Below are 26,374 nucleotides of genomic sequence, written 5' to 3' on the forward strand. Positions count from 1 at the left end.
AGCAATGAAAACCATCTTCAACATTTACATTCCTGTTTGTTTCTGGGACATAAATCTCCTGCAATGGAGACAATCGATGGATACATTTGGAACACACTTTTGGCCAAAGGAGTAAAAAGAAAGAAATGGATGTCACAGAATAACCCGACCTTCAAGCATTGGGCTCAGAAACATCGGACGTTTTGAAAATTAATAAATTACCTCTGTAAATTTGGAAAATGGACATATTTACAACACATCTGGATACTTTATTGTTCCCCCTCTCTGTTGTGTTTATTGTTGAATGTTTTTGTCTTGTGTAACTCAAAATGACCATTATTCATATTCAAAATAGGCTGATTGTAATGTTGATGTTGTAATCAGTGACGTAGAACATGTTTGCATTAGACCCATTTATGTCACGACACTTAAATGTTACGTAGAATGGAACAGGTTTTTATGCAGCAACACATTCCGGATAGTTGTTTTGTCATGTGATTCGTCAGAGGATTGAGTTAACCACTTTACAAACAGGTAATTGGTTCCATTTTAGAGGAGATTATGATGCATTTTGAGACTCAAATAAAAAGGAAACGCTCAGAACTCAAACATTTGTACCCTCGGAAATGAAAATGAGCGAACAAAATGAATGCTAGCTCGTTAATACTAGCTCGTGAATGCTAGCTCGTGAATACTAGCTCCTGAATGCAAGCTCGTGGATGCTAGCTCGTGAATGCTAGCAGGTGAATTCTAGCTTGTGAATACTCGCTCATGAATGCTAGCAGGTGAATGCTAGCTCGTGAATGCTAGCAGGTGAATGCTAGCTTGTGAATACTAGCTCGTGAATGCTAGCAGGTGAATGCTAGCTCCTGAATGCAAGCTCTTGAATGCTTGCTCGTGGATGCTAGCTGGTGAATGCTAACTCGGCACAGGCTTTCCCTTGAAGTCCGTTGGCGGTGTTTTAGACACCAACAAACAGAGGATCCAGACAGACGGACATTGAAATGACACGTGATAATCGTCTTCATAACAAGCCAAAACCCCGTCCGCTGATCACAAAAGCACAAAACGATTCTGTGGTAAACAAAGAGGAAGAGTGGACCACAGAGCTGTAATTATGCAATTACACCGAGACAATGATTGTGTTTTTCTTTTGTTTCAATACGATTTTTTGGGGGAGATTTTTCCATTCCTCTTTGTCACATTTACTCCATCAAACATTAAAAAAAAAGAGAGCGAGAGGAGAAATTAAAAAACAAAGATGAAGAGGCAAAGAGAGAACAAGCAAAATAGAGAGGGGAAACAAAGAGAGAGAGATGAGGGGGCAGAAAAAAAATTACATAATAACATAAATAAGAAGAATTAGCAAAAGAGAGTGGAAAATAGAGAAACTAATAGAGGGAGAAAGCAAGAGAGACAACAAAAGATGGAAGAAGGAACAGAGAGGTGAGGGGACAGAGAGAGAGAATCTGATTAAAAAAGGCAAGAAACTAAGCAAGAGAGAGAATAAAAAGACAAAGAAATCGAGAAAGCAAAGAAGAGACAGGGAAAAAGAATAAAGAGATACATTTAGTAAAGAAGAGAGGGATGAACGAGAGGGACATAGAGAATGAGAGGATGATTCTAAAGAGAGAAAATAAGCAAAAGAGGGAGAGGAAAATGGAGAGAAAATGGGAAAGAGGAGGACTGAGGAAAAAGAGGAATGGAATAGAGATCAAATTAGCAAAGGAGAGAGAGAGAGAGAGAGAGATGAGGGGAAAGAGAGAATGAGATAGAAAGTGAGAGAATGAGAAAAAAGACAGAATGGGAAAAAATGAGAGAATTCCAAAAAGAGACAGAGACAAGGGTGAGAAAAAAGGAGAAAGAGTGAGAAAAAAGTGTAAGTGATAAAATGAGAGAGCGAGAGAAAGTGAGAATGAGAAAAAGAGATAGAGATAAAGAACTAGAAAAAGGGAGAGAAAGCATGTGAAAAAGAGAGACGGATGGAGATAAAGAGAAGATAAAGATACAAAAGAGAGAAGATGAGAAAAAAGAAAGTGGCAAAGAAGAGAGGATGAGCAAGAGACAAAGAGCGATGGAAAAGGAGAGTGCACATGAGGCAACTAGTGAGGGAGAAAAAGTGAAAGAGAATGAGAAAGAGAGGAAAAAAGAGAATGAGAAAGAGAGGGAAAAATAGAGAGAGAAAGAGAGGAGAAAAGGAGAATGAGCAAAAAAAAAGAGAGAGAAAGTGAAATGGAGAAAGACAAAGAGAAAAAAGGAAGAGAAGAACAGGTCAAATACAATTGTGAAAAAAAAAAAAAAATCTGATTCAGATTATGCATAATAAACTAAAATTTTAATAAAATGGGTAAAAAAGAAAGAAAAAAAGAAGAAAAAGAAAAAATGACTGATGATTTTTTGATGTGAACATATTGCATATTATTTTACAGTAGATTTCACTCACACGAGAAAGCATAAACCCATGAAAGTGGTCTCTTTGGCGCTTCGGGTTTCAAATGATCAATGCCCAAAATAAAAGCGTAATTGCCTAAGATGGACTCTTTAGATTTAGATACGACTCATCAAAAACACACTGACTGGATGCAATTACATTCAGCGGCCTCTTGTATTATGGTCATTACTAAAGCATCAGTTTAGCTGTGGACAAACGCACCGTGTCGTTTATTACAGTACATTACAGAACAAAGGCATGAATATTGGTGAAATAGAAAGCATAAAGAGAACAGGTGCGCTCTTGTTTAACAGAGATACTTCACTGGATATTAAGAACTTGATTGTGTAGATGCACAAAATAACACTATATTTAACCTATTTAACCTGGAATTAGGTATTTCAATATTACCCCAGCATTCTTCTTTGACATAAAAAAGCAGCATTTTGACCAAAGATTCTTACTTATGTTCATGGCAGTTTACATCATTTCACTGCACCTTTGGGTGTCAGTCATTCGTTTGGAAAGCCTGGCCGTGCTTTCCTTTCTATTATCAATTTTTTCATTGCCTCGAGATGCAGCCTGGATTTTCCTCACCACATCAATTGACATTTTTCTCATTTGGTATTCCGTGAATATTGTGACCTTAAAATGGGAGAACTGGACAAGCCTATGTCATTTCTGTCCGCAGGACACACAGAAAGGTATTCATTAAAGCAGAGTGCTGTGCAATTACTCCACAGTATCTGCATATCTCAAGTGTGCGGCGGCGGCGGCAGCGGCAGCGCTCAACAAGAATGTAATGAAAACTACAGAAGAATTGAACATACCGTTGTATTAGAGAACTGCATTGGGTATTATTCAGATCATTTGTCGGTAAAATGTGCATAGCGAAATGTGTCAGGTAAAAAATCTATAGTTGAATTAAAAAAAAAAACATTCAGTTCAACAAGTTTGTTGAGTCCCAGGCCTAAAATGATTTGCTAATGTAATGTAATTGAAGACATGCAATAGGCCTGCGATAGTGCAGTGGTCTGATGACAGAAGCCATCCATTTGGTTGTCATTAAAGGCTATAATAATAAGTATTATTTCAGTGTGAATTGAATAGAATTTAATCATTTTGAACTGATTTTAACGTTTGATGTTCTAATTGATAGTGGAGTCCTGGGGATTCAGTGAGACAAAGATGTAAAACAAAACCTTTCAAACACATTTCATAATTGGACGTCCAAAAAGCTATGGTTGACACAAATTGCACCTGTCAGAGAGAAGTCATTAGTGTTTTGCATTTTACTTTTCTGAGTGACGTTCTAGAGCAACAGTTTGTCAGAGTCGACAGGTCACGGGCACATCATCTCCCACTAAAGAGACCAATTGTAATATTTTTTTTTTGCAAAATTGAAACTTTTTTATTTTCAAAAAGCAACAGATTACACAGTTAACTTTCAGCAAATGCAGTCCTAACTGAAACTGTTACTCACATTCGGGACTTCAAAAATGAAAGACACATACATACTTACACACAATCTATCTATAATATACAAAAAAGAATAGATAATAAATATTAAAATGGCCACAAGAGAGAAAAAAGTAAGTCATTTGAAAACAATCAGAGCAAATGTTAGGGAAAGTATAACAAGACAGTGTGCCTTAAATGTCTTTTTTTGACTTTTACATTTTTTACAAATTGTGCAAGTTTTTTGTACTAAGGCTCTGGTCTTGAAGTGACAGTCGAATGATCCAAATACACCCGTACGTATAAAGAAATGCTTGCGGTGACACCCATTCATACGTGCCACCCGTTGCGGCGTGGCATACAGTGGGGGTGGAGCCAAACCAACGCAGACTTAACATGGGCTGCTGAGCGTTCACAGGAGTGGAACCAGCTCGTCAAATCAACATGCATTTCAAATTGATGGAAAGTAAAACAGAAATCACTTAGAAAAAAAAAAAAAAAAAACTTGAATAAATAACAAATATGACAGTATCAGAACCGTTAAGGCAAGAACACCCGGAGTGGCATCAGCAATACTGTGACGAGATGAGAGCGTGTTGTGGGAGATGAGCGAACATTTAACGACTTCTTCAATGTCTTTTTTAAGCACGAGGTTGATCTTCGAAAAGCAACTTTCCAAAAAAAAAAAAAAAAATCCAAACATCACTTCAACTTGTTTCCTCTTTTTTTTCGTAATCAAATATGATGATTAAAAATAACAATGCCGGACACTGAAGACGTATGGGTCGTAAAACTACAGGAAATCATCTCTTAAGTTCTTAAGTTGCAACTTCAAAAAGTACACATTGTAAATCCCCCATCGGTGAGCCCCCTCCCAGGAAATGAAAAAGATATCACTTACATTAAAACCATTTTATCCTCTCGAGATGGTGTATTCCAACAGTCACCGAGTTTTGCTTTACTTACAGCGATTGTGTAGTCTGTTGCAAATTAAAGCATTCAATGTTAGTTTGGAAAAAGAGAAAAAGTTGTCCTTGCAATTCAATTGCCAACTGTAGACCAAAAAAGCATCTTTACATCTTCTTTTAGTGCAACTCTTAAAATGTAAAACATTTCCAGTGATTCCTTGAGCGGTGTCATTTCTTTGTTTCTGTATTTTTTTTTCTTTTCTTATTTTATTCAAGTCACACCTCACAAATTTAGCATCTTCAAAATATCCAAAGCAAGACGTTATCATTGCTTGTCAATTTTTAGTATTTTTTATATTTTATTCTCTGCATTTGCATGGCCTTTCCACAGAGTATGGAACAAAAACAGGAGAAGCTCCTCACTTCCTGTATCTAATTCTATTCCCCTCAGCCTCCATGTTGGATACCATTATATTCAATCACTCAAGCAGGGCCTGACAGTCCAGCTTCTAGCTCCAAGCCCGGGTCAGAGCAGGAGACACAGAGGAAGAGAAAAGAGCGCTGTACAGATCAATCTGGGAACACAGAGACCCAGAGAGAGCCTTCATATAACGCAGTAAGGTTCCCTTGGTAACCTGGATTTTCTGCAGTAGAGGAGAGTGGTGCTGAAGCAGCGCCGCAGCTCCCTGTTGGAGAAGATGCAGATGAAGGGGTTGACCCCAGCCTGGGCAAAGCTCATCCACACGGCTGCGGTCAGGTAGCCCCCAGGGACCACTGGGCCCCTGGCAAACACCCTCCAGTAACAGGCCACCAGATAGGGCCCCCACAGAGCCAGGAAGAAAAAGGTCATGATGTAGAACATCCTACTAATCCTCTTCTCCGTTTTGAACTCGTCCAGCACCAGCAGGCGGCGTCGGCCTGCTGCGTTGCTGTTCTGCCGAATGCCCAGCAGAGTGGGCGGGGTGGGCCCACGACCAAACCCCGCTAACCAGTTAGCTGCGGCCTGACCGCTAGCTCCAGGCCCGTGAAAGGTCCAGTTCTGGCTGACAGCAGGCACAAACTGGACCGGTTTCATTTTCCGGCGATCGTGAACAAAGAAAATGAGCTTGAGGTAAACCAGCTGTGTGGCCAGGAGGATGAGCGCCAGCAGCAGCATAAAGCCCAGCGAGTCGTTGGCCCTGAAGGAGCGGTGCTGGAACGTGCACTGGTCCTCCTCACGGATAAACGAGTACGTCCCTACGTCCAGCACCGGGGGGAACGCCATCGCCACCGACAATGTCCACACCATACAGATGACCGCCAAGCACGTCCAGAACGTCAACCGCTTGGTGTAGAAGCGGTGGTGCGCAATGGCCAGGTACCGCGTAACGCTCACGCAGAACAACATGAACGCCGTGTGGAAACAGGACAGCACCCCAAGGAAGGCGATGACTTTGCAGGTCAGCGTGCCGTACGTCCAGGCCGACCCATTCTTGACCGAGGTGAAAACAAAGGGGAAGCAAATAGCGGAGCGCAGGATGTCCGACGCGCACAGGTCCAGCAGGAAATAGTACGGCGCTCGGTGCAAGCTCTTGTCTTTGACCAACAGGATGGAGATCAGGAGGTTTCCGACCACGCCGACGCCAATGATGAAACCCAGGGAGGTCAATTTAAGGAACGTGGCAAGAGGAGAGACATTCTGCAAGATGGTGTGGTCCCCTGCATGGCTATAGTTCGCCATAGATGGAGGAGGGATCATAAAGATAGCGGGGATAGCTTCAGCCGAGTATCATGATCTAGAGGCAGCGAGGGGAGGCGTTACATCCATTTGGCGGTGTGCTTTGAAGAGGTTTCCAGGCATAGAGGCGACCTCAGCTCTAAGGCATCCTTTGTTCCTTTGTCTCATCACACCTTGAAAAACATCCCTGAAAAATATCACCCACCAATCAACATTCAGTGCCATAACATAACTGCACATCTACATCAAATGCTGTAACAAGCGGATAAACAAGCGGTTTATTTCTGTCTGTGTGTCATGTATTTATAATTCATATCCTAACTAAATTAACTTACTACACATCAAAATCATAGGGCTATTGATGACATATATGCAATGTGTGAAAGGGAAAACAATTTTCTTTCATGAGGGCTTCGGAATTCCCAGAACAAAGCAGCATGAAAGAAAAAAAAGGCACATAAAAACGGCGAAAATGCGTAATATGCTTGATTTTTTTGGGTCAATTTTCTTTTATTCCCCCCCTCCGCTCATCCACTTCGATAGCCCATATGTCATGGTTTTGAAACGCGGTCCGTGCCATGGCTTTGAATCACACCCTGCAGAACACAGGAGAGGGGAAGGCAGCTCTAAAGCGGTGGATGCCTCACACAAACTCGCCCCCTCTCGTCGTTTATTAAGCAATGTGCATAACATCTCCCGAGCGCCCCGAATGCGTAATAACGCGCCGGTGTTTGTCTGTTTTGCGCCTGATTAAAGGTTAACTGGATTATCAGATGTCGATCTCATCAGGGCGTTAAGCGACCCCTTGTTATATACCTCCATTTTACACCGCATTTCTGACCGCGGAGGGGGAGAAAAAACACACGGGACAAAACCGCATACGACCCAAACGCGTTCCGGCCGCTTGTGCGCGCGCGGTTCCCCCCCTTTATCCGCCCGTCGAGACGCGCGCTCACACGGATCTACTGCATTGTCGGTGTGCACACTGTCTAACATCTACTTACGTGTCAATAGATTATGCATCCTCCGAGTGCCAGTCGTGTCGTTTACGCCCGCTTTTTGTGTTTCTGTTTTTTTTTTTTTTTAAATCCGACACGGACCATCCGCAAAAACAGACCCCTCCGCCGCCGTCGTTGTATCCAAAAGCCCCGTCAGACTGTAACGTATCCTCGCGTCCATTAGACTAAAGTCATTCCCAAGTCTCCGCGCTGTGTGAATCGCCCAGACAAGACAAGGCCAAAAAAAAGAGGAGAAGGAAAAAAAGAAAAAAGGGCTCAAACCAAGACGCTCATCTCGATGCTCAAACCGGTGAAAAATCCCTACCTGTTGATAATCCCCGGTCCTTTGTCTCCGCGCGGTTATTTACATTGCACCCGTCGGTATTTGATGTTTTTTTTTTCCTGAAAAGCCCGATTTGTTGCCTGCCTACCCTGCCTGCCTCCGTGTTTTTTCCTCCTTTCCTCCACAGTGAATATCCTACAGTAAACGGAGCTCAGTGCGCATGCGCCCTGCATCCCTATTTGTGATCCAAGACGCGTCTCGTGTCTTTTTGCAGCAGCGGCGGCGGCGGCGGCGGCAGTGGCGGCGGCAGTGGCGCCTCTCTCACGGTAACATGTGCTCCCCGGGCCGCGTCACGGCTCTTCCCCGGTTCTTCCACACGGATCGCATCACCGCGGCAGTGTGGTCTCCTCCCGTCCGCCGCGGGACACCGGCCCCTGTAACGTTTCAGTTCGTTTCATCACTGCGTTTTATCGTCAACAGACTCTAGAATCTATAGATGGTTGAAAACAATGCAGCAACAAGGTTTGTGAGTGAGACAAAGGAATGACATGTTTTTGTTCTAATGTTGCCAAGGCTATTTCTATTTATTTATTTATTTTTTCTATATATTTTACTTAAGTTATGTATTTTATTTCTTTACTTGGAGTGGGTAGTTAATATTTACATTTGTAAGAGTAACTTTTTCATTAAATTGTGCTTTTTTTTGCAGTTTTCAGACATGTTTTACTCCTCGATCAATATATTTCACAGTGTTACATTATACTTAGCTACTTAAAAGCTTTGGTTCCTCTTATCATATATCGTATAGGTTGTGACAAAAGCTTTCTGATGGCAATATTAAATGATTTGAACATTTCTGTATCTGGCATCGCTTCTTCAGATATGATTGCAGTTTTTCTCATTTTGTGCTCCACCTTCTGAAATGACCACATTATTCAATGTTTTATACTTCACATTACCACAACACAACAGTATGTAACTCTCTGGTGGTGGCAAGTCACCTGCATTATGGAAATATGAAGTATTAAGCAGGTGGAGCCTTATCAGGGCCGAGTAGGCAAAACAACCATAAAAAAATATGCTTTTATTTTACTGACCATTTGTTTTTGCCTTAAAGTATAGGCTTATGGGCCTTTAACTGCAAATTATACAGCCCATGTTGTGCCCAGAATAGGATACTCATTCCCTTTTGAGTATAGTAGTTTCTCCAAATAGACTTCTTGATTACACTTGAACGGTTTCCTTTGTACGTCTGGTATTTTGAAGTACCGTGACTTTATTCTTATTTGAGTACTTCTATTGACTACTCATAAATAGCCTTTCGTTGTCATCATCCACATGCATTAAAAGCCTGTACTTTACATCCCCAACACACTGTATTTTCCGAGCTAACTGATGTAAATCCCGCTGTCCTCGTACATGCCTGACTGCGAACAGGGGCCACACAGATACAGGTTCCCTGTACCATGCATAATTAATGAGCACTTTCCCTTTGTCCCGTGGTGTACCGTCGGCCTATGACAAATTCATAAGGGTGGATTTCCCAAACATTACAATGGGTGTAACAAGCAAAACAATTGAATTAGCCAAAAGTTGTGTACATCCAGCAGACGTAAACTGCAGCAGAGACGGTGCTGCTGAACTACGCATGAAATAGAAATGAGAAGGATATACAACATGATGTTATGCTATCGTTTCCACCGGTTTCTATATTTTATGAGGGGAAAAGCGTGCTGTGGTTGGCTCACGTTGGTATCTAGAGTAGCATGTTGTATTCAATCAGAACATTGCCTGTTTCACGTTTACACGGCCTAAGCCATAACTAGCATATGCTTTAGATAACACTGGGATGTAAACAAAAGCAGCATATAAACAGTGCATGGGCCTATTGTACGTCAAGTGTGGGAGGATTAAGTACACAATTTTGTTACTTAAGTACAACTACAGATGCAGCGTCAAAAGTATCACATTCACGATATGTTTATATATATATTAAAAAGCCAAATGCTGTGATCTTGATGAAGAAATGTGTTTATTTCTGTAATCAGAAGCATAGAATCGATTTCTTTAATATTCTTTATCATTTATATATATGATCAATGCCAGGACTTTGCAGGAGCCTAATACCTCCAGGCAAGATGTCCATTTGCTAAATTTAATCAACATTGTTTAATCTACTTCTCTATTTCATTGTCACCCATCGAGAAGACCGCTGTTGTCATTTTGGGAGATACAAAAACGAATGGAATTGAAATAAAAATAAGGTTAAGAGGGAAAGTAATTGAGAAAATCAAGACTGAACCACAGCTGTAACTATTTATAAAACATGTACTCTTCTTTTATTGGTTGTGCACATATGGAATTATAAAACAACAAACGTACACAACATATAGAACTTTCTGCTTCTATAATGAACCATTTCAGACAGAAGGTTCTACAACAAAGGGTTCCATCAGAAGAAGCTTTTCAAAGGGTTCTATTTTGGAACCCCTCCTTACAAAAAGGTGCATCCACAGAGACAGGACATAGAACCATAAAAGGGTTTATATAGAAGTGTCAGATCTAAGAGTGTTGAATATATTGTTGTTTTTTCTCAGTGATATTAAAAAACAAAAAACACATACTGGTGCTTTAAGTAATGTAGAGATCACCATGGAAACAAGTACTTTTAGAATTGTGTAGCCTACATACAGTTATTCCAGGTTGTAGTAGTAGTATTTCATCTGGAGCGGTGGTAACAAAGACATGTTTGATTTTGTACATTTTCAACCCTTCATTCAGTTATGAGGAATATTCAGGCCAAAAAACCCAGAGCTATAACATATTGAGATGACAACTGCCATTGCCTGTTATGACATCCATTTTATTATTGCTGCACTTTTTTTTGGCTTAATGTATAGTTTTACATCAGGGTAAATAATGCACTTTATAAAGAACGAAGGCTTTGACAACACAACAATGCATGAAACAGACAGGGCAGTCAGAAAGCGGAAGTTCTCATTTCCGGGAGATCCAAAAAACGTGTCCAGCGCGTGTCGTGTCGCGTCCTAAAAGGCACAGCTGAGGTGCGTCTGTCTGACAATGAGCTCTCTGGAAGACGCGCGGTGGGACAGACGGCTACAACAGTCCCAAAAGTCCCCTTCTTCTTCTCCTCTTCATCATCATCATCGTCACAGCCGCTCGTTCCTCTTCCGCGCGTACCAGCCCAGACACGCGCACAAACCCACCCCGGTGAGCACGGAGCCGAGCAGGAGCGCGATGGCGTCCCCCGCGTCGTACGCCTCCACCGCGGGGACAAAACACGCGAGGAGAAGCCACGGGGACAGCGCCCAGCAGCCGGGGAGCTCGAGTTCGGGTGCCATGTTGGAGTTTTTCCGCTGTTGCCGTGCGCGTTTAGGGAAGAAGAAGAAGAAGAAGCGTCGGCTGCGTCGAGTCACGTGACAATAACAGAGCGCTGCACTTCCGCGTTCGCTCAGCCAATAGCGCGCCGCTCTGGTTTCTACGCAATAGGGTCGTACACAAGCGCATGAATGTAGAATATTAATAACTGTAATTTCCCCACAGTGCTGATTAATTTTCTCTTATCTTATCTAATCTTAGTTTATCGTAACTTATCTTATCTTGGCTTACAAGATACAGATTGTTCTGGATTTAAAATGATAAATAAACATGATAATAATGATCATATAGGCTGTTAACATCAGACGGCTCTCACACAAGTACATAGTAAAGGCGGGCAGGGTCCCCACGTCTTGTTGATTTTAATCTTACAGGTGATATTGACAAAAATGTATATCTTGATATATTAAGCATTGACCATATTCAAATTATATTTTAACAATCCTTCAGAAATGAACTAAAATGTGCCTGGAAAGTCTAGCAATACAACAAGTTGCAATATTATCTGTTATACTTCCACCTCCTTTTTTAATGTTGCTTAATTATTAGGTTGCATCATAAATACAAGCTGGAGACGGCTGGTGTGGAGTATGACCTGGCAGAGTGGATCCTGGACTACCTCACAGACCGACCCCAGTTTGTGAGAGCTCTGGACTGTGTGTCTGACACTCGGACCTGCAGTGTGGGGGCGCCCCAGGGCACTGTCCTCGCGCCCTTTCTCTTCACCCTTTACACTGCAGACTTCAGACACGACACGGACAGCTGTGTCCTACAGAAGTTCTCTGACGACTCTGCCATCATCGGACTCATCACGGACGACGATGATGCGGAGTACAGAGGACTGGCGCAGGACTTTGTGGACTGGTGTCAGCAGAACCACCTCCTCATCAACATCATCAAGGAGATGGTGGTGGACTTCCACAGATGCCACCCCACTGCCCCCTCACCAGTGAACATCCAGGGACAGGACATTGAGAGAGTGGACTCATACAAGTACCTGGGTGTTCATCTGAACCACAAACTGGACTGGACTCATAACACAGACGCACTGTACAGGAAGAGCCAGAGTCGGCTCTACCTCCTGAGGAGACTCAGGTCTTTTGGAGTGACAGGGCCACTCCTGAAGACCTTCTACGACTCTGTGGTGGCATCAGCCCTCCTGTACGGTGTGGCCTGCTGGAGCAGCAGCATCACAGAGAGGGAGAGGAGGAAGCTGGACAGAGTCATCAAGAAGTCCAGCTCCGTCCTGGGCTGTGCTCTGGACTCGGTGCAGGAGGTGGGGGACAGGAGGGTCCTGGCTAGATTCACATCTATGCTGGACCATGAGTGTCGCCCCCTCCAGGACACTCTGTCCGCTCTGGAGAGCAGCTTCAGTGAGAGACTGATCCACCCTCGCTGTGTGAAGGAAAGCTTTCACAGGTCTTTCCTTCCTGCTGCTGTCAGACTTTATAACAAACACTGTTAGTCCTGAACACTCGCAATACTGACCTAACCATGTGCAATACCTGTAAATAAGAGTGTTCTATTTTGTTTTTATTCTGTTTACTTACCTGTTATTACCTGTATTACCTAGTCTTGTGCTAGCTATTTTTACTTTATTTTATTTTATTCTATTATCATTATTTCATTATTATTATCTAATTTTTATCTTTATCTTTTTATTTATCTATTTTATTTTAAGAGTTTTTTGTTTTGTTCATAAGAGTTCTATTAAGAGTGTGTTTTTTGAAACTTTTTATAATCTGTCCTTGTAACAACGAAATTTCCCCTTGTGTGGATATTAAAGGATTATATTATCTTATCTTATCTTAAATAAACAGTGTTCTATTAACACAGTTTACCCACATCAGAAGTGAACATATGTGGAAGATTCTGTGGGAAATGTAATATGTTGTGTTATGATTACCACTGTTGTATCTGCTCAGATTTGACTTGTTTGTATTGTTCATATTGTTTGCTTGTTTATGTCACGCAGCCTTTCCGATCCCAATGACCTGAAAAAGATCCTGGCTAAACAGTTGAACAACTGTAAAATAATTTAGGCCTATGTGTAGTATTTTTTATTTTTTTTGTCAAATGGCCAGCAGGTACACAGCCAAGTGCTTTTTCAAATATTTTAATAAATTCACAAATAATTCAACTTGTGTGTAGAATTTTGATGCCAATAATTAATTGCATTTATTTAGAAATAATTTAAATTAATTATTTTAGAATAAATAATGAATTTAATTGGAATGTAGAAAAAGTGAAGCGCTGTGAATACTTCCCGGATGCACTGTAAGAGTAAAAGTATTTACATGAGTACCGAGTAACACAAAAATCATATCTGAAGGAAAGGTGTAAACGTTCAAAGCATTTGATATTGTTAACTTTACTGAGTACCACCTACCTCTGCTCTTCACATGTGGTTATATTTAGCTTGTTCATGGTGACATTCTGCATAAAGGTTTTGAGCCCCGGCTTTTAGCGAATAATAAATATTGTAAAGTCGTCTTTGTCAAGCAATTGTGTAATTATTGTGCAATAGTCATGATCAGGGAAATGTGTGAATATATCGTGAGGGTAATATATTGTTCTGTCCCTGTATCTGTACTTTTACTTAAGTACCAGACGTCTCCCACCACTGCTTACTGAAGGCCAAAAACATCCACATTGTCCCATATCCATCCGCGTCCATTCTCTTGAAAACATCCGGACGCTAATGGGCTTTTGATAATAAATTGTCTGGTTTGCGACACGGTGGGGTGCAGGTGGGGTCCGTGTCTCTGCAGGCTCTCCGGGGGCACTTTGCCTGTAATTTAATTAGCGTACACCAGCCAAAGTAAAATATTGACCTTGTAAGGCTGCCATAGTTCTGTAGCTGCTGGAAGTGAGGAGATGAATGGTGTTCCTCTTCATATACTGGCACGCGCTCACTGCCTGGCCGTTTAGCAATTTGTCTCTCACGCAACTTTTAGCTTCTGTCTGAATTCCATGGCAACGCTATAACGTGCCAACACCGGATATTTGTTCCCTGTTATGGATATTCTTAATTACCCTCCCTCTCTGCTGTTTCATGCAGCTACAGACAACAATCTAGGTCAGGACCAGGACTAAAGCAAGGCCAATTATCTGCTTTGAGCCAAATGATTGACTAAGGAATAATTGGACTTCAAAATAAAAACAAACAAGGCCGGTTAAATGTCTAACTTATATTGTGTATCATATCTGATTTTTCTATGACACATTTAAAGACATACATACAGTTCTAAATCCTTTATTACCCTTATTATTACCACCTAAAATATCAAAGGACCCTAAAAGCGGAATACATTTTCTTCTAAATCAAACAGAACGAGATCATAATATGAGAAGCCGCGCAAACCATGATTATTGTAGATTAAAGTTGACATTTATTTCTGTTTTGGTCCTATTTTTAGCGTAGTTTAGTCCGGATGTAGATTTCCCTTGTTTCTGTCCAGTCCTGGTTTAGTCTGGTTAAGTGGCTTAGTCTCCGTCTTAATGAGGTCTGAATTAGGTCTAAAATCACACCTAATCCAAAATGAAATCTTGGTTTAAAACAGGATTTAATCTGTGCTAGTGATGCGCAATACCAGTGATTTATTTTAAAATTTAGGTTTGCCCTAAATTGCCCTTGCAATCATCATTTTCTCCATCCCAGCGTAAAACTAATGTCAAAAACACCTCTGTCAGTATGAGAAAAAAAAAGAAATGAGGAGCACTGCATGGGTACTTGAAAGTCCAGAAAATGTCAAATTAAAACAGGTGCTCAATTGGAGAGAAGGGGTGATTCTTTGCAAGAAAAAGAAAAAAACTGTTGTCTGTGCCGGTATAAATTGTGGCGAAAAAACATATAAATCAGACAAAAAATACAGACAAAAAACCAAGGCACTCTGTTTTGCAAAAATAATTAAAAACCCTTTATTGCAACATAGCTTTAAGTTTAAAATATGCACCAACGCATTTCAGCCCTAACCCTTCCTCAGGGTGCAATCAGGATGAAGACTCGACTTATATATTTTTCGCCACAATTCAAATCCGCACACACAACAGTTTTTTTCTTTTTCTTGCATACCTCTGTCAGTATTGGCATATTGTAATTTGGTATTGATCTGCCCATCACTCATAGTGTCTCATTGCATTCGGTTCATATTCAATTCAATACAATTTATTTTTGCAGAGCCTAAAATCATTGGCCTCACAGGGCTTCAGAAAAATGTGATTGTTGATTCAACCAACAGACGGTTTGAACGAACAGTGAAAGAATTAGTGGATCGCCGGTGTTGGTCTAAGAGCTCAGGACAGTGACATTAATCTTCCTTTTGTGTTGTGCATCGTAATGCAGCACTCAGCGCCGAAAGCCCTGAGACTAGAGTTGCCCTGACGCAAAATTGAAAAGACCCGATCTATACAGTACAGTATGTCTTTATGTGCTGCAGAGGGAGGCTGTCCTTATAGAAACCACTCTGCCTTTGGAATTTTACTATTTATCACTGTGATATGTCTAGATCAGATACAAGGACTGCCATGGGTTTAACATGAAGAACTGTACAGTGTCCTAAGCATAACAAACTAATTACAAGGGCAGGAATAAGTACCAGAAAATTATCAAAACTAAGAATTGTTTTATTTTTATTTTGGTACCACAATATTCCAAAGGATTCAGGAACAATCTATTTAATCTCAGTGGCCGGAACAGTGTTTTAATTTGATGGAATATTGCGTTGTCCAATTAATTACGTTTCAATTTCGATTTTGATCGGTTAAGCCTACATTAACAGGACGCTTTTTTAAAGTAGTATTAGTAATAAACAATTTAAAACAAACAATTTAAACCAGACACGTCACAGTCACACCAGTGACATTTCTGAGGAAGAGTGCAATCGAAACTATTAATGTAAATCCAGCTTATCCAGAGAGGCGCATGTCCGGGTAAGAGACATTTATTCAGGATAAGTTTGTCCAGCTTCCTAGTACAGTCCTCAAATCTCTTGAATATCCCTTTCATTTACTAACCTTAAAAACTCAGCGAGCATGTAGCGCTAGTCTCAGCTAACCGGCAGCAAAACTACAGTAGCTTTACCTCATGGAAGCCTGATTTAAGATTTCAAATTCCTCACGTCTTGTATAGTGTGACATCCATGAATCTTATAAGACCCCTTTACCCTACACCATCCTCAATCATTGTCTTCCCTCAAAAGAATGCACTACCTTTGTAAACCAGTCCATTAGCAAGGACCACGCCACCACAAAGATGTGCAAATAACCATTATTTATTGATGTGACATGGACACTGAGGATCTACAGCAGCTCGAACGGCAGACCGATGACTGAGAGGAGAGACTCAGTGCGGGGGCTACTTCTCTGCGATCTGCCTTGCTGTTTCGGGGACCCCCAAGGGAATGAGTTCGCTGATGTCGTGATCTCAGTCGTCCAGTAGGACCGGCGAATGAGGGCTGCATTTTATTGACGCCTGCCTTCGCTGCAGAGGAAGCGGCACTGATAGAGTGACTATGGTAGAGGATAAAGAGTGAATCGAACGGTGTCCTCATGATAATCCAGAGAGGGATCTTTGCGAAATTATAGGTTAAACCAAAGTCTGGACATCTTTCCCGTTTCAGTCAGGAAGAGGGGATTGTTGGCACGGAATAAGTCAGGTTCAAAGGCGCTGAGGAAGGAGTCAAAGTGGAATAGATAAATAGGAAAGGACCCTCCTAGATGTAGTTAAGTATGTCTGAATGGAGGTTGTGCGGATGTTTTGGAAAGAGGGTGAAGTTAACAAGATTGCAAGGACATAGGAGAGTCATCGAGAGCCAAAACGAATCTGTCCAAAAAGATGCGTGGAAGCGACCAAGGAGCGAGACCACAAAGGATGCCCTGCTGCAAAAACCAACAAGAGGTGAGGTTTAGAGGCCTGGATCTATGGGAGACTGGTCGAAAACCAGAGAGGGATGCACTTTGAAGTACTAACAGTATAGAAGGTGTTCAGAGGATCCCGCCAATTGCTTGCGTGTACCACGGTGCGGACATGAGTTGTGGAATCCTCTGGCTCACAGGACCCTGGAATCATCAAGGCGTAGCAGATACTGTAAAGTTCCGGACTGAGAACGTCAATCGGGTCAGAATCTGCTGGGTTGATGCTAGAGCTTGTGACGTTAACGACTAGTGTGTTCGTGTCTCAAAAAAAAAAATCAGATGATAATTATTCTTCACTGTCCATTATTCCAGGCCCAGTTCCGTCTCTTGACATTTTCTCTTCTCCACTCACAGCTATTCAAAAGTTTTTGAGCCGCATGTCAATTCTTTCAGGCTTTCCATTGTGTGCTATAAATAATCCACAATCTTTGCCATAAAAGCCTTCTCTTTTCCACTTAAATAAAGCCACAGTTGTCCGTTTCTTTTCCGTGTCCATCTCTTTTCATCTTTCTCATCTTCTTTAATCTTCATTTCCTCACTTGCTCACTTTTCTTTTCGGACAACAGAACCAATGCGGTGCGGACCTCAACTCTACATTATATATATATATATATATATATATATATATATATATATATATATATATATATATATATATATATATATATATATATATATATATATTTCTACATGAAGAGTAATTATCCTTCAGAAATGCTTCTTACAAAACAGTGAAAATGATAATGATTTGTACTTCTAAGAACAAAACACATAGATTTTCTCCTTTCTTTTGTCTGCGTTTGTCAATGTTTAAGAACAACTGGTTAAATTTATTGCAAAAATATTGAACATTTGCATGGACAGGCAGTTTAGTTGGATGCAGATGATTCACTCGGTTCAGATTGTGAGTCAAAACACATGACAAACCTGTAGAAGATGAGTAAATTATTGTAGGAAGGAGAGAGTGTGAGATTGGGTGCTGTGACGGGTGGTGCAGGGAGGGGGCTGTGACGGGTGGTGCAGGGTGGTGAGGGTGGGTTACTGCATCAACCATATTTTGCATAGTAACATTTTAGTCATACATACATTACATACATTGGATATCCTTGTTCCTTTGAGATGAGACACTCAATCCAAAAGAAATGCATATTTATGATTGCGTATATTGGTAGGTAAAAGGTAAAAGACTGGGCAGAAATGTACCTGTGATCAAGGGAAAGAAATATGGCAATTACATGTTTGCATAGCTTGATAATTTTCACATATTAATCAGCACTGTAATCAAAAATTACCATATTAATGTGTATTAATGAGCTCACAATCAAGAGAGGGTTCCTGAGCCTTATAATCCCAGGAAAATGTGTCAATTATTTAAACATAAATATCTGTACCTTACTTACCCTTACTAGCTTGCACAGTGCAATTTTCGGTCAATTTCGAAATGCCTACGTCGGGTACGAGAGGTTTTGACCTGCGATTACCTGCTCACGACTGCTGATCATACCAGCTGCAGGAATTTCTGACGTGTTAAATACTTTGTAGTGAGTTGTAGGGTCTGAGCGCCACTCTGAGGGGCTTGTGTCCAGAGAAACAGACGCTTGCCTCCGAAACATCTTCTAAACAAATCACCGCACATATATAAGCTTTCTGACCTTTAACAAATCAGTGCGAACGCTATTAGTGCCAGCGGTTTGTTAACAATTTCTACAGTATGATGAAATTATGCTTTTACTGCAAAGAACACTGAAAAGATGCGTCTCAGTTTGGTTTATTGGTGGAATACCTTTCAGTTTATGTTTTAATTTTCAAATATGTGCTAACGCAACCTTGACAGATTGATAAATGACACACCATGCATGAAACTGAAAACCCATCATAAAAATAAATCACCTTTTATGTACAGTGAATGGATCTCTGCGGTGGGTGTACAAATGATGCCACTTTGCTGGATGTGCGCTTGACATCTCGCAGACAGCCGAGCGGTGATAGGTGTCACATATTTCTTCCATTATAAATGAAAGCGTTCCCGAAATTTGTACATTTCATTAACATCCGCTGATGATGAGCCTTCGCCGCAACCGAATCAATGGACATCAAAAGTCAGATGCAACGCAGTGTTTTCTTTTCTCGACCTGCAGAAAACACGAGCGACGGCGGCGTACGTCTCGTGTCCCGATGGCGTGTCTGTATGTATAAGACGCATGCAAGATTGATGGCTCGTCACGTTATCTGTCATGGTGCACGTTTCAGGCCTCGAGCTTCTAATGATGAACACAATCGCTGTCCTGGTTCTGCTGAAATCGTGTGTTTCATTAAAAGAAACAGAAATAAACAATGTATGTAGAGCATTATATTTGTAGTAGCACTAAGTACAGTCATGATTCAAAAGTGATTGTCCCCATAGGGATATTTGTCGTTTGCATTTGACCCGTTCTTCAATGCCACTGGGACAACTTGTCAGGAGGTGTCGCAGTCGGACCCTTCTCCAGATACTTTGGTTAGGTTTGGTTAGGATGGATTTTGTCCTATTGGTAAAGTAAAAGAAACCTGCATTCTGTTAAGTGGACAGTTCCGTGCAGCTTCTTCAATTACTCTGACAGAGCACTGGTGAGTCACAGCCTTATATCGGTCTGAAGGGAGGAGATAACTACACTAAAACTAAAACAAGCTAGTTGCTGTTTACGGCAAGGATTATCTGTTGTTAGTTTTGTCAATTGAACTACTCTAAGGCGTGAACTGTCACCTGAGTCATATTTAGCAAAGCCGTCCATGCCCCTAATGCATTATCTAACTCCTGAGAGCATGTTCTGATCAGCCATATTATTTTTGTTTTGTTTGGGTGTAGCGTTGTAAATGGGTGACAGGTTGTACTTTGTGTTGTAGAATTTTGGTTCTCGTGCATCGGCATCAACAGTTATCAGTTTCCTTGGTCATCTCGTCTGCACTTCTCATTGTATATCTAAGCTGAGTATGAGTATGCCTCTGCTTACAAATCTGTGACACATTAGGACAACATGTATTTTTCCCGAACACCTTAGACCTTCATTTCTGTTCAGAGATAGATTGTCCTTTGCTCGGATCTGAACTTCATCAAAGGGGTTAGTGGCTTTGAAATGGAGGTGCGCAGCAGACTTCCTCCTTCTTTCAGACAGATATAAGGCAGAGACTTACCAGATCCAGAAGAACTGATGAAGCTATTTGGGTTAGAGCAAAACATGTTCACTCTTAAAACATGGTGGAAAGCTAACTGACAGACAGCAGTCTTTCATGTCTGCTATTGGTACTTAACCCCACAAAAATAGCCCCATTTAAACTGAAGTTGTTCCGGAACCTTTGTACAAACAAATCTGCTTGGAAGGAAGGAAGATCTGATTTGAAATTAGGGCCTAACCAATATCGGTTGGTTTCTTTCGTGCACTTTAGTTAGCGCTTAGCACATGAAATGCTACCATAACATTGTCAACATTTCTTCTGTTCTCTTATTGGCTACTCTAAAGTGATTATTGCTGCACTCCTGTTTACTGACCTGACGCTGACATGTAAATGAGCAGTGAAAAGAGGGGTTAATGGTCGGAATTTAATCATATTAATTACTGCATTGCATGCAGTAATTAACTCGTCGCAAGCTCGTAAATACACTTCAATAGTCTAAGTCTGTCAAAAAGAACACAAATATAATTTCAGCCCTTGAAATTCACTGTTAAGAGTAAATGTCTCCTTGATAAATCCAATTTACAATGAATAGTGCCTGACACACACTTTATAATCAGCTGCCTATAAACTATTTATTAAAGACTAAATATATCTGCAGTTATATCAGCTATCGGCGCCTCCAACTTCCTTACATATCGGCACTAGCCCTATTTCAAATCCTGCCTTGATTGTCTTTATTAAGTGAGTGATGCTGCTGTTGGAGGAATGGACTGACAGATTGGGCATTTGTTGGGTCTTGACAATTTATGTTTCAGAACTGAACTAAAATTTAGATTTCGGGACATGTAATGAAGTTAAAAAGTCCAGATAGAAGTCCTATAAAAGAAGGCTCAGTTTATTTTTTAATAGGTTTGGAATACAAACTAATCCTGATCCAGAACGGTTGATTTGACTGGATCGTGTCATAGCTTTTTATCAGATGTTGGATAAAAATTCTTCCTTCATGATAATACAATTCAAGTTTTAACCCCTGCTTTAGAACTGTGGAGTATGTGCAGCATGAAAAGGAGACGGCCACACTTGCTGCAGTTAAAGCCACAGAGGTGTCCTAAAAGTGAAATGAAAGTTGTGAGATGTACTGCAGATGGTGCGTACAACGGAAACGGTACGCCAGGTCTCTTTATAGCATCAGAGAACACATTCGCACAAGCGCTGTCCTCTATAAAACACAGTGGACATTCTGCCTTTCACCGCTGCATAAACTCCTCCCGCTTCAGACATCTCCCGCCTTTGTTTACATCTGAGATCACACATTTTCCATTGCAAACGTTTGCTTTGTTTTAAGTAAAAGCTTGTTGAAAGGTTAAGTGGTGTGTTCAAAATACTGCTGCTTTTACAAGAGACAAAAGGTCATAAAAAAGTGGGCTGTTTTTAATTACCTCGGATTGCACCTGGCTCATAAGTCATTGTGCATGTACATAAATAAAACTGAGCGCTGGGATTCAATGGGAAACACAAATCATTCATATTTGCATTCGTTTTCACAAATCTTTGCTCAGCCACATTTAGCAAATGGAGCAGTGTTAGGTTGAGAGCTCCTGATGGTGTTATTGTTACTGCTCGCCAAGCTCATGACTCATGCTCAGCCCCCTCCATTTCACTTTTTTTATTTGAACTAAATGGATTTGTGGTTGTATAAAAAAGTATTGCGAAATGAAGCAGTCCCTGTCCAATTTACTGTCAAAAACATACTTATTTAGCCCTTTTTGTTTTGCATTTACAACGGGAACGAAGACCAAACATAGTATTATTATTATTATTTTTATATATTCAATTGGATCCAATTTATTTTTGTAACCCCCTCGAAGGGCGACAGTAAAATAGAGAAGCAGATTAAACTATGTCCCAGAAACCCTTGTCCTTCTCGGCAAAGAAAAACTACAAAACCCTCAGGGAGAACCACAGTGAAAGAGAGATCTGACTGCAGATGGCCAACGACTGACGCGCTTCCATTACAGATTGAGACCAGAACCACTCAGGAGGAGAGAGGGTGGTTCATCTAGCAGCACAGTTCATCCAGGCAGATGAGGAGCTGTTCATCCAGACAGATGAGGAGCTGTTCATCCAGACAGATGAGGAGCGGTTCATCCAGACAGATGAGGAGCTGTTCATCCAGACAGATGAGGAGCTGTTCATCCAGGCAGATGAGGAGCTGTTCATCCAGACAGATGAGGAGCTGTTCATCCAGACAGATGAGGAGCGGTTCATCCAGACAGATGAGGAGCTGTTCATCCAGACAGATGAGGAGCTGTTCATCCAGACAGATGAGGAGCGGTTCATCCAGACAGATGAGGAGCTGTTCATCCAGGCTGATGAGGAGCTGTTCATCCAGACAGATGAGGAGCGGTTCATCCAGACAGATGAGGAGCTGTTCATCCAGACAGATGAGGAGCGGTTCATCCAGACAGATGAGGAGCTGTTCATCCAGACAGATGAGGAGCGGTTCATCCAGACAGATGAGGAGCTGTTCATCCAGGCAGATGAGGAGCTGTTCATCCAGACAGATGAGGAGCTGTTCATCCAGACAGATGAGGAGCGGTTCATCCAGACAGATGAGGAGCAGTTCATCCAGCCAGATGAGGAGCTGTTCATCCAGACAGATGAGGAGCTGTTCATCCAGACAGATGAGGAGCGGTTCATCCAGACAGATGAGGAGCTGTTCATCCAGACAGATGAGGAGCGGTTCATCCAGACAGATGAGGAGCTGTTCATCCAGGCAGATGAGGAGCTGTTCATCCAGACAGATGAGGAGCTGTTCATCCAGACAGATGAGGAGCGGTTCATCCAGACAGATGAGGAGCAGTTCATCCAGCCAGATGAGGAGCTGTTCATCCAGACAGATGAGGAGCTGTTCATCCAGACAGATGAGGAGCTGTTCATCCAGACAGATGAGGAGCGGTTCATCCAGACAGATGAGGAGCTGTTCATCCAGACAGATGAGGAGCAGTTCATCCAGACAGATGAGGAGCTGTTCATCCAGACAGATGAGGAGCTGTTAATCCAGACAGATGAGGAGCTGTTCATCCAGACAGATGAGGAGCTGTTCATCCAGACAGATGAGGAGCTGTTCATCCAGACAGATGAGGAGCGGTTCATCCAGACAGATGAGGAGCTGTTCATCTAGAGTAGAGAGAAATCCTACAGGTCAGGGCCATGAGATGGGGCATCTAAGGTGCTAAGGTGCCACTGCAGCATCAGCAGTGTCTGAAACAGATTGGAAGAAGGAGAGGAACATGTGAACAACAATGAACAGACACAGGTGCACTAAAGTATTAAATATTGTTGATGGGGAAGAAGTCGAGGAGAGTGTTTAAGCTGCCACACGTCCCCCAGCATAGTGGCTCCTAGGGCAGCGTAGCTGTAAGATTTTAAATTTGATTCTAAACTCGACAGGAGCCAGTGAAGAGACTCGAGCGCAGGGGTAATGTGCTCTCTTCTTTTAGTTCCTGTTAGTAATCTTGCTGCTGCATTTTGAACCAGATGTGTTAGATCAGTGTTTCCCAACAAGTGGTCCATGGACCCATGGGGTTTAAGTAAACACTTGGAGGATTTAAAACAAAATGTTCTTTGTAGTATATTTTACATTCCTCGTTATGGATCGACTTGAATGTTTTTTTTCCATAGCCGATTGTTTAGAATCCAGGGAAACTGATTGATAAGCTCTGCCCATATTTTTGGAACGATTTATTGATTTTGATCAATTGAATTTACATTTACTACAATCTCACCCAGAGTCACAAACCTTCAAGAGAAGACTCTAGTCCTGTTTTGTGCTCTGCCCTCTTCACACTTATGTGTTGAAATATAATATAAGCCATATTGGCTTATATTAGAAAGGGCAAATATTGGCCTGAATTATTGGTTGAGAGCCAGTGTTCCTTCTGCTGACTGGTTGTTGGGATGGACTTGCTAACCCGACAATTGAAGATACACTTTAAATTCTCAGAGAGTACTTTGTTTTTGCAAGTTGCTTTGTCTTTCTTACATAAACTATCGTATACCGAGGAGCTTGTGCAAAGCTTGTGACAGGTGAACGTAATAAAAGCAGAAATGAAATCACCTTGCAGACTTGGCAGAGCCGGATTATTAGAGAAATAACCTCATTGCGCCCACAATGCTCTTGGCCCTGCTATGCCAAAAGAAACGCGCAACTTTATGAAAAAGAAAAAAAAATCACTTCTGCACGCCATTATTTTCCTGGTTGCACCTGTGTCGTATCAAAGACCTGTGTGTAGTTGCAGGTTATGTCAACTGGTCACTGTAAACAACAATATAAGTGACCTATCTCAACCACTTCTGGTATCTACTCTACCCAATTACTTTAGCAGGGAGAATGTCTCTCCTGGACTGCTTCACGCTGCTTTTACACTTAAATCAATACTTGTGCAGAGACTGAAAGCTTTTTCTTGTGTGCGGCTGCTCCCAGGAGCTCTCCACAAGGCACCAAGCATTTTATATAATATCAAAGAGTCACTGCAGGGGAGTGCGTTTGGATCTGTACACGCGTTTGAGTTTTTAAAGACAACACTGGTTTTCATCAGACATGCCACTCACGTCTCGGATCATCGATCATTTGGACATACTTTCTGTGAATACTAAGTTTTCGAGGTGATTTAAACAATAGCCTCTAGTTTCTGCCAATAGCTCGTTTTCATTGCATGCCATTTTAGTTGCCTGGCCAGCTGGTCCCTTCTAAATTCTCTCAAAAGAAGGAGGGTCTGGAATCAGAGCAGAGAGAAAAGAAAAACTGCAACCACAGCCGCTAATTTGTAGCACGTGTCTCCTAAACGCTGAAGACTTTCTTCTCCAATTATTCAGAACTAAATAAATAGCTTAATTATTATTTTTTTGCTCTACCTTTTGATTCTGCATAAATCTGCATCTTGTAAACCCAGAAGTGCCAGTTAATATTGGATGAGCGATCTGACTTTATTTGAAAAATGCGGTTGTTTTGGATTTGCCTCCAAAAAACTCTCAGGACATTTGTATATTTTGTCATTAAAGAAGATACACTTTTGTCTGTGTTGTAGAATAATTGTGAAGAACTGAAGAAGTGTGCAGTCTCTTCAAAGAGTGAGTCTGGTCAGCAATACCTCTCGCCTCGAGCCAAAGTCAAACAGAAGCGTGCAATCAGGTTTGTTTTTTCATTGATTCATATGAAACTGTTATCATTGGTCAACTGTCATTTAGAACTAAATCCAACTTTTCTCACCTCAGACTGAAAGGGCTTTGTGCTTCACTCATTGATTCTGCGATTTTCTTCAGTGATATTTTTCTTAACTTTATTTATTTCTTGTAAGCAGCTATATTTGGTTCGGACAGACAGCCCTGCCACTCCGCCGGCAGGTACTGGCAAGTCACCGGAGAGGTCTTCACAACAATGTGTCAGGCCTGCCTATCTGCAGTACATGGTAGCAAACTGCAGATATATTTTCAATTGTGCTAAAATGGTTACGCAACATTGCTGAATCCTATGTGTATCAGTGTGTAAGACAAAAGAATATCCGAGAAATAGTTAAGTAAAGAACAGTGGGCAGGGGAATAAAGATGACTCTATCACTTTACATACAACTTTGAGTGGAAAACATGACATTGTTAACATGTCTCAAAAGCCGATTAATTGCCCAATAAGAAAACCAAACAACAAAAACTCCCCAAGATGTAACTTTTTGTGTTTTGTTGATCTCGTCCACTGGAGACCATGATTCTTTGCAATAATATAATATCCTCTGTCCTCATCATTGATGGCCAGCAAACTATTTAGCAGAGCTTTTCTAATGAATCATTTATTTATTCATTTAAGGACATAGCATTGGATGAACCAGATGCAATGTTTTAAAGTGTATGTAGCAGAATATGGTAATTTTCAACACCTGTCCATTGGGCCAATTTAGAGTTGACAATTTTACCTAACACATGCATGTCTTTGGACGGTGGCAGGAAGCCGGAGTACCCGGAGAGAACCCATGGTAACACGGGGAGAACATGCAGGCTCTTACAATTCACAACACAGAGCCTGTTCTCAGAGCCGGATCTGAGTCGAATGACATCATAGATATACCACACATATCA

General features: G+C 41.4%; 2 protein-coding genes across 3 annotated transcripts; both read right to left on the bottom strand.

Moving 5' to 3' along the window:
- Positions 1 to 5,023: 5,023 nt before the first annotated feature.
- On the bottom strand, positions 5,024 to 8,099 carry gpr85 (G protein-coupled receptor 85). Of its 2 annotated transcripts, none has more exons than XM_072454849.1 (2): positions 7,817 to 8,099; positions 5,024 to 6,680 (listed from the first exon to the last, which is right to left on the bottom strand). In XM_072454849.1, the coding sequence occupies exon 2, from the start codon at positions 6,512 to 6,514 to the stop codon at positions 5,381 to 5,383; it is 1,134 nt and encodes a 377-aa protein (XP_072310950.1). In that variant the 5' UTR covers positions 6,515 to 6,680; positions 7,817 to 8,099; the 3' UTR covers positions 5,024 to 5,380. The 2 variants fall into 2 exon arrangements, with proteins under 2 accessions (XP_072310950.1, XP_072310949.1); XM_072454848.1 differs by lacking the exon at positions 7,817 to 8,099 and adding an exon at positions 7,498 to 7,552.
- Positions 8,100 to 10,084: 1,985 nt separating this feature from the next.
- Positions 10,085 to 20,290, bottom strand: LOC140367404 (small integral membrane protein 30; the record flags this gene model as incomplete). The annotated part of the gene is made up of 2 exons (XM_072453872.1): positions 10,085 to 11,072; positions 20,245 to 20,290. Coding segments are annotated over 2 exons (174 nt in total), but the record flags the coding sequence as incomplete, so codon positions are not given.
- Between the last annotated feature and the right edge of the window lie 6,084 nt (positions 20,291 to 26,374).

The sequence above is a fragment of the Eucyclogobius newberryi genome, unplaced genomic scaffold, assembly GCF_026437365.1.
Source record: "Eucyclogobius newberryi isolate DKJ021-1_F unplaced genomic scaffold, fEucNew1.0.hap1 SCAF_2, whole genome shotgun sequence".
Classification (NCBI taxonomy): domain Eukaryota; kingdom Metazoa; phylum Chordata; class Actinopteri; order Gobiiformes; family Gobiidae; genus Eucyclogobius; species Eucyclogobius newberryi.

Excerpts from the sequence above, each read along its gene's own strand:
- gpr85 (XM_072454849.1), bottom strand. The coding sequence starts at position 6,514 with ATGATCCCTCCTCCATCTATGGCGAACTATAGCCATGCAGGGGACCAC.